The sequence below is a fragment of the Mustela nivalis genome, assembly GCF_964662115.1.
Source record: "Mustela nivalis genome assembly, chromosome: 8".
NCBI classification, from domain to species: Eukaryota; Metazoa; Chordata; class Mammalia; order Carnivora; family Mustelidae; genus Mustela; species Mustela nivalis.
In genome coordinates, this window is record NC_139027.1 from 56,985,109 (window position 1) to 56,998,587 (window position 13,479).

The 13,479-nt window shown below is 37.2% G+C and overlaps 1 protein-coding gene across 1 annotated transcript in view; it reads left to right on the plus strand.

Annotated features, from left to right (window-relative positions):
• Positions 1–12,326, plus strand: part of RAB1A (RAB1A, member RAS oncogene family) — a 30,860-nt gene extending 18,534 nt beyond the window's left edge. Inside the window, exons 3-6 of the mRNA XM_082746705.1 lie at positions 3,832–3,927; positions 8,003–8,098; positions 10,139–10,270; positions 10,503–12,326. Coding sequence (XP_082602831.1) covers positions 3,832–3,927; positions 8,003–8,098; positions 10,139–10,270; positions 10,503–10,700 — 522 coding nt within the window. The 3' untranslated portion in view covers positions 10,701–12,326. The remainder of the gene's footprint in view (positions 1–3,831; positions 3,928–8,002; positions 8,099–10,138; positions 10,271–10,502) is intronic.
• Positions 12,327–13,479: the final 1,153 nt, after the last annotated feature.

The following is a 13,479-nucleotide window of genomic DNA, read 5'->3' on the forward strand; positions in this document are numbered from 1 at the left end:
CCACTTGTGATTTATCAAATAAATAAAATCTTTTAAAAAAATAAAATTAAAAATACCTGATTTTTTTTGAGATTTTACTTATTTATTTGACAGAGAGCACAAGCAGGGAGAGCAGCAGAGGGAGAGGGAGAAGCAGGCTGATGCAGCTTTGATCCCATGACCCTGGGATTATGACCTGAGTCGAAGGCAGTTACTCAACTGGCTGAGCCACCCAGGCCCCCCTAAAAACATATATAATTGTATTATATGTAACAGCTAGTGAAACCAAGGAACTACTAGAATAAAACATAGGCGGCTCATAATCTTGTGCGAAAATACTTTCTAACATGGAAACATATCAGGAAAGGATTGTTATATTTGCATTTAAATAAACGTCAAGCACATGCAAAGGTAGAAAACATGATACTAACAAAAAATATATATATGAGGAAGGGATGACATTCTCAATATATAAAGCACACTTACATACTAAATAAGAAAAGGATGTTTGTCCTGATGGAAATACGGGCAAATACATGAACGGGCAACTCACCAAAGAAAAAATACACGTTGACAGTAAATACGAAAAGCATAGTTTTATTTATAATTAAAGGACTTTAAAACTAGGCAGTACTTAATTTTTATTAAGTTAGCAAATATTAAAATCAGGAATCATCCCTGTATTAGATCATACCCAATGCTGGGTATGTGGGAAGAATCTGGAGTCTCTTGATGAAAATGGTTATAGCCTGAGGTATCTGTATGTTAAAGAAAATTCTCTTTGGGATGCTTATTGATCTAAGTCCCACATTTTCAGTATTGCCTACCTACACACAGAATTGCCTGGGAAGCATTTAAAAAGTACTGATTCCCCGGTCCCTAGAATAGAGATGAGCTGCACGAAGTATAATAAAGAAATATATAAGCTATGAGAGCACAGAAATATATAAGCTACAAGAGCTATGAGAGCACTGTTGGCCAGGGAGTTAAAGAATGTTTGGACAGTCGGTATTTCCTGAGCTCAAAATCCAATAATAAATAAAAATTATGACCCAGGGCCTGGGGATTAGGAGGTATGCATAAAGAAATGTTGAAAATTTGGACAGAAGGAAGAGAATGTGCAGTGGCTCAGAGGCAGGCAAGTAAGGCAGATTTTAGGCACATAAATATGAATTCTAACAAAGCATTAATAGTATTTACGGCAAAATACATGTCATGTGGGAGTGCTAAGTGAATATTTATTGTACTCACTTGGTTCTTCGTTCACTTTCTGTTGTACCTGATACTTATTAGGCACTCATTTAGAAAGAAGTAAGTTTTAAAAAATGAATACCTAGTATTTGTGATCAGCATTTTGTCAGATTTCATCAATGCTTTAAAAAGATCCTTTTACCCAGTGATTTTTGCATGTGTATAAATGTGAATATATGAGGAAGTCAGCATGGCTACCTCTAGCCACTTGGAACTCTCTGACACATTTTACAGTTTTTCTTTTCTTTCTTTCTTTTTTTCTTTTTTCTTTTTTTTTTTTAAGATTTTATTTATTTGACAGAGAGAGATCACAAGTAGGCAAAGAGAGGGGGAAGCAGGCTGCCTGCTGAGCAGACAGCCTAGTGGCACTCCATTCCGGGACCCTGAGATCATGACCTGAGCTGAAGACAGAGGTTTAAACCACTGAGCCACCCAGGAGCCCCACATTTTACAGTTTCTCTTAAGAGATCTGTTTTGTTTTAATTCCATGGACACATTACATTCAACATTATGGAGACTTGCCCACACTGTTTTCATTTCTTCCCTTACTCTTTTTTGGAGTGTTGTAATGCGAATTCCAAATATGTCATTTCACTCCTTTATACTTCTCACAATGCATTTCTAAAAATTGGACATTTTGAGGGTGCCTGGCTGGCTCAGTTAGGGAGTATGTAACCTTTGATCTTGGGGCTGGGAGTTCAAGGCCCAAGCTGCTTTGATTACTTAAAATCTTTTTAAAAATGAATAAAAACTGGATATTTTCTTATAACAATGTCATTGTCAGCTTACAAAATAAATTTTGCTGATTGTCTCAGAAGTGTGGTATCACAGATGCTTTGAATCAGGATTCAAACATGGTATATACATCCCATTTGGTTGTTTGCTGCTCAGTTTCTTAGAGTTTTTCCAACCCCCTTTTTTATTTATGTATTTTTCATGTCTTTTACTTTCGGCAGAACCTGTGCAGTTCCTTATATAGATTATCCAGCATTTTAGATTTGTCGCTTTGCTTCTTTGTGGTGACTTTAAACTTGTTCCATTATCTCTCCTGTTAGTGTAGTTGGAAGCCCCAGAATTGTGCCATTCTTATGGTAGCTACTAGCCCTGTGGCTTTTTACATTTTAATTAATTAATTAATTAAATTTTAATAAAATTTAAAATTCGGTTCCTTATTCTCCCTAGCTAGTGGTTACTATATTGACTAGCACAGTTTATAAAACCTTTTCATCATCAGAGTTCTGTTTGATAGGGCTGCTCTTAATAGATTTAGGCCCATCTTTGTTGGCAGAGTACCTGCTAAATGTTGCTTTGTACTGGCTAAGATTATTCAGTGGGTTTAGGTGGTGATAGCCTGATCTCTCCATTCACGTATCTTTTCACAAACATTTTCACTTTTTTTTTTTTTTTTTTTTTTTAAGATTTTATTTATTTGTCAGAGAGAGAGGGCACAAGCAGGGAGAGTGGCAGGCAGAGGAAAGAGGAAGAGGCAGGCTCCCCACCAAGCAAGGAGCCTGATATGGTACTTGAACCCAGGACTCTGGGATCATGACCTGAGTCAAAGGCAAATGCTTAACTGACTAAGCCACCCAGGCATCCCACATTTTCACTTTAAAGAAAAAAGTTTTGTTTCCATTCTGAATGTCATAACAGAGGAAAACAGGTGTAATTTTAAAAGTTTATTTATTATTGGGTTAAACATTGTTCACACAAAAACTTGTGCACAAATGTTCATAGCAGTATTTCTCATAGTAGCCAAAAAGTGGAAACAACCCAAATGTCCATCGGCTGATGGATAACAAAATGTTATTCAGCCATAAAAAGGAAGAAGGTACTGGTACATGCTGTAACATGAATGAGCCTTGAAAACTTCAGCTGAGTGAAAGAAGCCACACACAAGAGGCCACATCCATTCACAGGAAATGCCCAGAATATGCAAAGCCACAGGGACAAAAATTACATCAGTAGTGGTTTCTGGGGTCAAAGGGGAGATGAGGAAATGGAGAGTGACTGCTACCAGGAATAGGGTTTGCTTTCAGGGTGATAACATTCTGCAGTTAAATTTATGGTGATGATTATACAACTTTGGGAATATACTAAAACCTACTGAGTTGTGCACTTTAAATTGAATTTTATGGTATGTGTATTATATCTCAATTTTTATTGATCAATTTTATTATATGTCATAGCTAGGAAGTAAAATTGACTTCTTAAAAAAACTGGAAGAGAATGACGTGAGCATTTCTTTGTGGTGAATATATTGGATGGAGGGTCAGGGGAGCAAGAATTTTGCTGATTAGCAACTAGAAAAGTCATTTGTAATCATTGAAAATATAAAACCTTTTTTGATATGATGTATGTAAAGAATTTGCCTAGAGATGTTTGGTAAAATTAAAGAATAGCTATTGAGAAAATCTTAAGAAACTGCTATTATATAGTGTATTGTAATCAGAACATGAACTGAGTACTAGAGTGGGATGAAGTAGCTGTTCTCAACATGTTATGGCTTATAAACTTTATCATACTTTGTAGATATAAGTTGACATATTTTCTTATTTCCTCTATTGAACCTTAATTTTATTTGTTGACTTTTTTTCTTTTCAGGATGATACATATACAGAAAGCTACATCAGCACAATTGGTGTGGATTTCAAAATAAGAACTATAGAGTTAGATGGGAAAACAATCAAGCTTCAAATAGTAAGTCATTTTAAAACTAGAATTTGTTTCGGAAATCATTTTGGTAAATTTAAAATGTATTACTTGTCACTTTTTAACATGCTAAAATTTAAAGGATCTTAATCACGCACTTGTGATAGAATGGTAGAATAAGAATTGTTTAGATTAAAAATGACTTCTCTAGTTGAATTTTATGTTCATAAAGTAAAGAAATACATGTTGTAAGTTATACTTAGTCCTAGTTTTTTCTTGTGCTTTTATCAGTGGGGGGAGGGGGGATCCTCAGTTGAAGTTTACCTTGTCTTAATAGTCAAAGTAAATTGAGCTTTTCCTGATGTCTTTTACTGGAACAGTAAAGAAACCTTAGGAAAGGGTTTTCATATGTGGCTAGTTGGAGAGTTTTATTTAGTTCTTTTGTATTTATTAGATTGTGTGTACCAACTCTGTAGAAACAAGAATTATTGGAAAGGAATTTGGCTTTTTAACATTTATGTTAGTGTTTGTTCAGAAATAGTTTTACAGCTTAGAAAACTAATGCCAGGAGATTTAATGACTTGCCCGTAGTTACTGGTAGAACCAAGTGACTTACAGCTTGCTTTTCCTCAGTATTTTGTTTCTGTGCCATCCTAGCCCCCTTATTCCTTCGATCCCCAACCCTGAATTAAAAACAGGCAATGGTAGTTGTTCAGTTGTATCACCTTTATATAGGGTTTGGGCATTACAACTGTGGACATATCATTGGTCTTCAAAAACATTAATTTCTGGGTCTCTTTTGGTATTGACTCTTTGTACAAGGTGATAGGGAACCACTGACTGCCAAAAGGAGTTCTGGATTTGGAGTCAGAAAACTTGAATATATTATCCTTACTCTGGTATATATTGTCAAAGAGTCATGTGTTTAACTTAGTTCAGCCTTTTTCTTGGAACTCCATTTCTTCTCTCTAAAAGGACCATGATGATACTCGATTTACTAACTTACAAGGTAGTTGTGAGAACCAAATCCAGTAGCTCGTGTCTGTGGATACAGTAATGTGTGTGAAAGCCTATTGTGAACTTCTGGGCATTACATAAATGTTACTGGTTATGTGACATACCCAAATAAATGGATGTTTGACAGTTTGTTTTTTTAGTCGCTCCCTTTTTTCATCTGCCTTTGGTAAGAAAAAAGAAGGTACATTACAAAAGAACTGGATTTTGATAAAAGGAGCATACTTAATACTACAAATTAGGACTTGCAAGGATATGGTTATCAGAGATAGCTTACTCTAAACCAGTGAACAGATAACCTTCCATATTGATTTTTCCCATTTTATGTAGAGTGCCAACTTTATACTTGGTACCACAAAGAATATTGCAAAAAAAGGTGTACCCAGCTGTCTAACTTACTGATGTGAAATGATTATACTATGTGTGATCATTGAGCTCATAAGGGGTTCGAGTGTATATTTGTGAAACATCCATTTATTGCTCCTTTCCTGTGGCTGGAAGGCATCTTACAGGTCAGTCGCTCAGTCTTCCTTTCATCTTCAGTAGGAATTTCCTTTTCCTATCTGGTGCCTTTTTTTTTTTTAATACTTCTGGTAAGTTCACCGTTTTTCAAAGCAGCTGGTTTCGTTTATAAATAACTTCTGATTGTTAATTCTTTATATTGAGCTGAAGCCAGTTTCCTTTAATTTCTCATTCCTCTGCCTTTTGGAGCCACCTAAAACATGATTAATTCATTTTCTATTGGCAGCCTGCCCTTTAGGTTGTCTTATCACAGACTTCTACCTCTAAAGTCAGTCATTGCTTCCAGAACTTTTTACAATTTGGGTCACTCTTGCACATTATAGGAGTGCCTTTTATTAAAATGTAATTCCTAAAATCAAATATGAGATAGAGTCCAGCCAGTGTGAACTACATGGGATAAATTTTCTCTTGATTTGGACTTTGAATTTTTTTCTCCCCTGCATTTCAGGATTCATGCCCTTTTCTTGTAATTAATCCATTCAAAGGTAGATGCAAGATTACAGACATGAAGGAAAACAGAGCCCCATAGGAAGAGATGCCATTTCAGTGGGAGAGACGTGGAAAAATCAGTTACCCTGTGATTACAAGGGTTAATGAGAATTAGATACCAAGAGTGACCAGTTGGAGAGGAAAGTACTGTTAGGATAAGAAGTCACAGGAATTTTCAGAGTGGCAAGGAGACAATTATTTACGTTAGTGTTTGTTCAGGAATAGTGTCTTCCTTTCTTGTCTAACTTTGCTATCTTTGTGAAAGGGGTCAGGGGGTGGAGAAGGGAACTAATATTTTTTTATGGAGCAGCTTCTGTAATCAGGTTAGGCATTTTACAAACATTAGTTCATTTAAACCTCTTTAGCAGTTCTGTAAGGTGAGTGATACCTAGGATCTGTAGTTAACTCAGGTTGCCTTGACTCCAAAGCTCATGCTTCTCCATGGATACCCTGAAAGAATTTGATACTCCTCACTTAAACTGTATGTGTAAATAGTCTTCTGTGCTCTCAAGCTTAGCACTTTGGACAGTAAAGGTAATGAAGCTGTAGTGACTTGTTTGCTTTAGATTAACAGTTAACATTTTACCTTATCTGCTTCATCCTTTTTTTTCCTGGAGCATGCTGAATTACAGACATTAAATTTACTCCAAAAATACTTGACTGTGCATCTCTATTTTACTGTGTAACGCCATTTTCACATCTAAAAAATTGACACTAATGCCATAATATCCAGTCTGTATTCAGATTTTCCCCAAATTGCAACTTGTTTTTAATACCCCTATGTGGGCTGGGTCTTAAAAAAAAAAAAAAGGAAGTGGTTTCACTGAGTGTTCTGAACCTTTAGTTTTGCCATTTAAGATGTTAGGGGGGATCAGTTGTCAAGTTGATGGATATATTCCAAAACTTTACAATTCTTCCCTTTAAAGGCTTTGGGGTTCCTTGCTGGCTGGGTTAATGGACTGTTGATCTCATGGTTGTGAGTTTGAGCCACATGTTAGATGTGGAGATCGCTTAAAAATAAAATATTTAATTTTTTTAAAAGGTGGCTGTTGCTTTTTAATCTCCATTTGTCTTAGGCATCGAGTCCATTTTTTAAAATGGTAACCATTAAGTAACCATTGTGCTATTACCCCATCGGTATTATCTTCAACCAATTTCTTTTAGTGGGGTAGTTAGCTATTCTGATTGCACAAATAGTCATTGACTAGGGGCACCTGGATGGCTCAGGGGTTAAAGCCTCTGCCTTCTGCTCGGGTCATGAACCTGGGGTCCTGGGATTGATCCCCACTTCCAGGCTCTCTGCTCAGTGGGGGGCCTGCTCTCCCCTCCCCCCCACTGCCTGTCTGTCTACTTGTGATCTCTATCAAATAAATAAATAAAATCTTAAAAAAAAGAGAAGTCATTGACTAGGAGTAATTCAAACAAAATTCCCATTGCTGTCCTTAAAACCAAGGCTTTTAAAATTTAACAGTTGAGTTTACCTCTTGATGTTTTAAACAATTAGTTTTTTAAACCCAGAATTTTAACATAACATAAGCATTTGTTTTCATTGCTTGAGCCTATATGGTTGAAGTGTGGTAAATGGATCTTAAAAAGAGTTTTATTAAGATATGGAATCATCTTACATTGTTTTTCCTAGCACTGAGATAGTATCTTACTGAGATAAAGTGCTATCTTGACTAGTAGTTATCCGAAGTAGGTCCTTTCAGTGCATGTTCTAACAAGTGATTCTCTTATTTGTGAAAGGATACAGTGTTAATGGGGTGTGAGGCCAGCAGCTTTCCTAATTGAGTCAACCTGTCTCTGCATTCACTGAATGCCTTGCACAGTGCTAAGGGTTATAGGGAATATGAAAAGTATGATACAGTTTTTGAATAAGTTTACTGGGAGCAAGCTAAATTAAATGCATTACCTTCTTTTCCGAATCCTCAGTTATTTGGCATGCAGTTTAGGTGTGTATTGAGGGTTAATGTTTCCATGTTAAATCTTGATAATCTCTAAAACTATGTAAATTTTAAACTCTCCTCCCTCTTCCTGCCCTTTCCCCCAACTCTTATTTAATGTAATTGTTTGGATTTCTTGATTATTTTGTTAACAGTGGGACACAGCAGGCCAAGAAAGATTTCGAACAATCACCTCCAGCTATTACAGAGGAGCCCATGGCATCATAGTTGTGTATGATGTGACAGATCAGGTAAGTTCCAGGAGGAAACTGTACTGCTGTGACAAAGTAGGAAGTTCCTACTTAATAAATTTCAGATTCTTTCACTTTGTACATATGGCATCAGTGTTATTTACATGGCACAATACTTTGTCTACTCCCAAGTATAAAGGAGTCACATTGGAAAACATTTAAAGCAGTACTCTTTTTAAAACAGGTACATTGGTATTTTTCTTCCCTCCATTATTTGAATATCTAATAAATTGGCCAACCAAAATTTTATTTTTTCCCTTATTTTTTCATTTGGTAAATAGGAAATTTAGTGATTGGTTTTATGTTTGCTTTCAAGGGACTCTCCTTATATTTATTACCAACTGACTTTTTGATCATTTTAGCAAGAGTTTGTAGGGAGCTGTGGATTGTTCAGTGTATACTGTGTCCTTGGTGCAGAGTATTAGCAGGAATTTGTTAGTAATTAAACCTCTTAGTTCCCAAAAGTGAGATTAGAGGTCTTTGCCTATGGAGGATATGATTCAGAAATGGGATGAGCTGGAGGAAGATTTTTTTTTTAAGATTTTATTTGACAGAGACACCGCGAGAGAGGGAACACAAGCAGGGGGAGCGTAGAGGGAGAAGCATTCTTCCTGCTGAGCAGAGTCTGATGTGGGGCTCGAACCCGGGACCCTGGGATCATGACCCGAGCTGGAGGCAGATGCTTAATGACTGAGCCACCCAGGCACCCTGAAGGAAGATTTTTAAGAGGACAATGAGGGGGTACCTGGGTGGCTGTCTATTGAGCAGCCGACTCTTGATTTCAGGTCATGATCTTGGGGTTCTGGGATCAAGCCCTAAATGGAGCTCCATGTTCAGCAGGGAGTCTGTCCTCCCATCCCTCCTCCTGTGCCGCCTCCTGCATGAGCCCTCCTCCCACATGAGCATGCTCTAAAATAATCTTTAAAAGAAAAAAAAATGAGTATTTAAGTTTAGCTGTTGAAATAATGTAGGGGGTATAGAGATAGTGTAAAGATGGGGGTCCAGGGGCCACGAGTGTTCTTTTGATCAGAAAGAAAATTTCAGGGTCCTTTTTTTCTATCAAAGAATGAAGATAAACTTTGAATATTAGAATTTATTTTTCTTGCGGCAAATGTTAAATTTTACCTCAACTCTGAAGTAGCTATTTAGGAGATAACTAGAATCATAGACTTTGGTCAGTGCCATTAGAAGTATTGGACAAGGGACACCTGGGTGGCTCAGTGGGTTAAGCCTCTGCCTTTGGCTCAGGTCATGATCTCAGGGTCCTGGGATCAAGAGTCCCACATTGGGAATCTCTGCTCAGCAGGGAGCCTGCTTCCCTCTCTCTCTCTGCCTGCCTCTGCCTATTTGTGATCTCTGTCAAATAAGTAAATAAAATCTTAAAAAAAAAACAAAGAAGATTTCAAAAACCAGCTGTTTATAGGTGTGCTAAAATTGCATATTCCAGGGTACCTGAGTGGCTAGTCAGTTAAGCATTTGCCTTTGGCTCAGGTCATAGTCCTCCCTCTCCTTATGCCTGCTGCTCTTGTGCTCTCTGGTGCTTGCTCTTTCAAATAGCTAAAATCTTTAATTTGGGGGCACCTGGGTGGCTCAGTGGGTTAAAGCCTCTGCCTTCAGCTCGGGTCATGATCCCAGGGTCCTGGGATCGAGCCCCGCATCAGGCTCTCTGTTCAGCAGGGAGCCTGCTTCCTCCTCTCTCTCTGCCTGCCTCTCTGCCTACTTGTGATCTCTGTCTGTCAAAAAATAAATAAAATCTTTAAAAAAAATAAATAAATAAAATCTTTAATTTGAGCTGTAGCTTATTGATGTACTGTTTGTCTCTTTAAGCCTTCAAATTCTAATCTCTTTTCGTATAGGTACTGATAGTCATTTTAATATATCACTTCACTTCCTTCCCAGCACTACAGTTGTTATTTTGTAGCTAGAGTTGTCTCACTAGTTCTTCATAGGCCAGGAAAATACCTTTGGTTTTTACTTGCTTATTTAGAGTGATTGTGTTCAGAATTGTATGATCATTCTTAAAAATGTCTGTCTTCTTAGGAGTCCTTCAATAATGTTAAACAGTGGCTGCAGGAAATAGACCGTTATGCCAGTGAAAACGTCAACAAGTTGTTGGTAGGGAACAAATGCGATCTGACCACAAAGAAAGTAGTAGACTACACAACAGCAAAGGTATGTTTCAAGTTTGATTTTCAAACTGAATGTTAACGGAGTGTTCAGTTTGGATGATGTGTGGGTATGGAGTCACCCAACAGCCACAACCAGCTGACAGCCTTTACAGTCAGGGCAGTGTCTGTCTGGATTCCGTAAACTTCAGTCTGTCTTCAGTCCCCATTTCAGATGATAGAAATGTACTAAGTGGGAAAAAATTTTCAGTGTTAATTAAGCCTTACTATTCTCTTAGGAATTTGCTGATTCCCTTGGAATTCCATTTTTGGAAACCAGTGCTAAGAACGCAACGAATGTAGAACAGTCTTTCATGACGATGGCAGCTGAGATTAAAAAGCGAATGGGTCCTGGAGCAACAGCTGGTGGTGCAGAGAAGTCCAATGTGAAAATTCAGAGCACTCCAGTCAAGCAGTCAGGTGGAGGTTGCTGCTAAAATTTGCCTCCATCCTTCTCTCACAGCAATGAATTTGCAATCTGAACCCAAGTGAAAAAAAATTGCCTGAATTGTACTGTATGTAGCTGCACTACAACAGATTCTTACCGTCTCCACAAAGGTCAGAGATTGTAAATGGTCAATACTGACTTTTTTTTTATTCCCTTGACTCAAGACAGCTAACTTCATTTTCAGAACTGTTTTAAACCTTTGTGTGCTGGTTTATAAAATAATGTGTGTAATCCTTGTTGCTTTCCTGATACCAGACTGTTTCCCGTGGTTGGTTAGAATATATTTTGTTTTGATGTTTATATTGGCATGTTTAGATGTCAGGTTTAGTCTTCTGAAGATGAAGTTCAGCCATTTTGTATCAAACAGCACAACCAGTGTCTGTCACTTTCCATGCATAAAGTTTAGTGAGATGTTATATGTAAGATCTGATTTGCTAGTTCTTCCTTGTAGAGTTATAAACGGAAAGATTACACTATCTGATTAATAGTTTCTTCATACTCTGCATATAATTTGTGGCTGCAGAATATTGTAATTTGTTGCACACTATGTAACAAAACAACTGAAGATATGTTTAATAAATATTGTACTTATTGGAAGTAATATCAAACTGTATGGTGATAAGTATTGTTTTAATTCTTATGGTTAAAGGGAAATAGAGCCTTGCATTATACTCAAAACAGCCATTTGTGTGTGCAACCAGGGCACTATAGACCTATCTTAGAGCAGCATCCAATATGCTTTCCAGATAATATACCCAGTATATGACCTAGGGTGGCTTCTGTGTTATGTAGGGATTTAACCAAGCTTAGTGGTTCCGGGAGACTAAGTTGTATGGAAAACAAGTTTAGAATGTATGCTACCCATTCTATTATCCTCTGCTCCTTCTCTAAAACCATTTGAAATGGCTTTATCAATCAACATTTTGTTCTGTGGTAGAGGTGGAAAGCAGCACACCTTTCTTAATTGGCAAGTGATCAGACTAAATTCTGTATGTGCTGATACTGTTTCTTCCATGCTCTGAGTCACATGTCAAACTATTTTATCCTCCACAATTACATAATTTAGGTTGGAGGAGAGTTAAAGCATTAAAGTAGAAACAGGAAATTTACTATTGATTGCCCTAATTTTAGGAATTATATCCCTAAAAATTAACTAAAAACACAAATGCTAGGTGGGAATGATAAATGAGAAAAATGTATTTATTTCAGTGGAATTTTGCACATGTGAAATTTTGTTAAATAGGACCTTAAAGGTCCTAAGATTTGTTTTTATTGTGGGAAACAAAGACCTTTTGCTAACAATGACATTTTGAGGTGACAGAAGTCAAAGATTGGGGTTGAAATAGCAGCCAAAACATTCTCTACTTAGACACTTGGGATGTGGCTGTTGGCAACACGTTTTATGGTGGGATCTTTAATCCAGTGATAAAATTTAAACTAAAAACAAGCCAAAAATGATAGGTTTCTTTATTTTCACTAAACAGGCAACTGAAATACATGGTACAAAAATAAGTGGTAAGATTATTGTAAAATGAAATGGACAGAATAAATATTCAATTTAATTTTTCCATCTATGAGAATTTCACAATAAAATCATAGTTTACTTTGTATTATAGATGTGCTTGTTGGATCTATTCATCCTCGCATAAGGCAACTGAAAATCCCTCAAGTTTTACCAATAATTTTTTTGGTAAAGTTTTGTTTTTTGTTTTTTTAGTGCTTCAAAGGTTTGGTTTTTGCCTTAATGATACAGTATAAAGGGGGAAAGAATAAAGAAACTTTATTCTAAAGTAGATGAATGCTACAAATGTTAGTGTGATGCTCTTCAAACTGGCAGCTTATTGGTGAGTTAATAAGAACGAACATTACATGAATTGAAGATGTAAGCATATTTACATACTTATTTAGCTTTGAAAATCTAGTGTTCTTTCCCCCGTGGCAGTCAAGACTGGGGCTTACCGCAAAATGTTTCAGCATGCTTCCCTATTTGCTTTTTCACGTAGGACAATAAATGCAGTTCTGAAAAAAATATACAAACACTTCAAGCTACTATGGGCTTTAATAACTTGTTCCTTAATAAGGGGAATTCCCCCTTGTCATATTTTAATGTCCCTGGCTGCCATGAATTAGCATATGTAAGTGAAGTGTCCTAAGCCTGAGGGGTCGCAATCTCTGGGAAATCCTAGTAGAATGATAGGCACTCTGGTCTGAGCAGGAACTTCCTGTTCTTTGAAATTTCCTTTAGTATATGTGTTGCCATTGCAGCGTACTTGACTTCATCCCTTATGTCCCACTGAAGCTTCAAAATAGCCCTGTATTGATATTGTCTCCTATTTGCAGATGAATCTAGCCGTGGAGCTGCAACCCGAACCCAGATCTTAGTACTACGTACACTTCCCTGTGGACTTCGATTCTATTTATGTATAGGGACTACTAGCAGCCTTTACTACCGGTAAACTTGGGATCTCATAACTACTGTTACGTCTGTATAAGCCACTGCTGTCCTTAAGGCGAATGTGCACCAACCACAGTGCAGTTGGCCGGCCTGGCTGTCTGCTTCTAACCCCGTCACGTCTGCTCTTGGACTTGCTGCTGGCAGCATCTTCCTAGGCTAAAACCATTTCAGCCAACGTTTTAAGGGTGATCTCAAACTCCTTCCAGCACTGCTAAAGATAGAATTACAGCTGTGTTAAAAAAAAAAAAATTACAGCTGTGTTGAGACCTCTTCCATGGCATTCATAGCTAGGTCCAGAGTACCCTCAGTCACA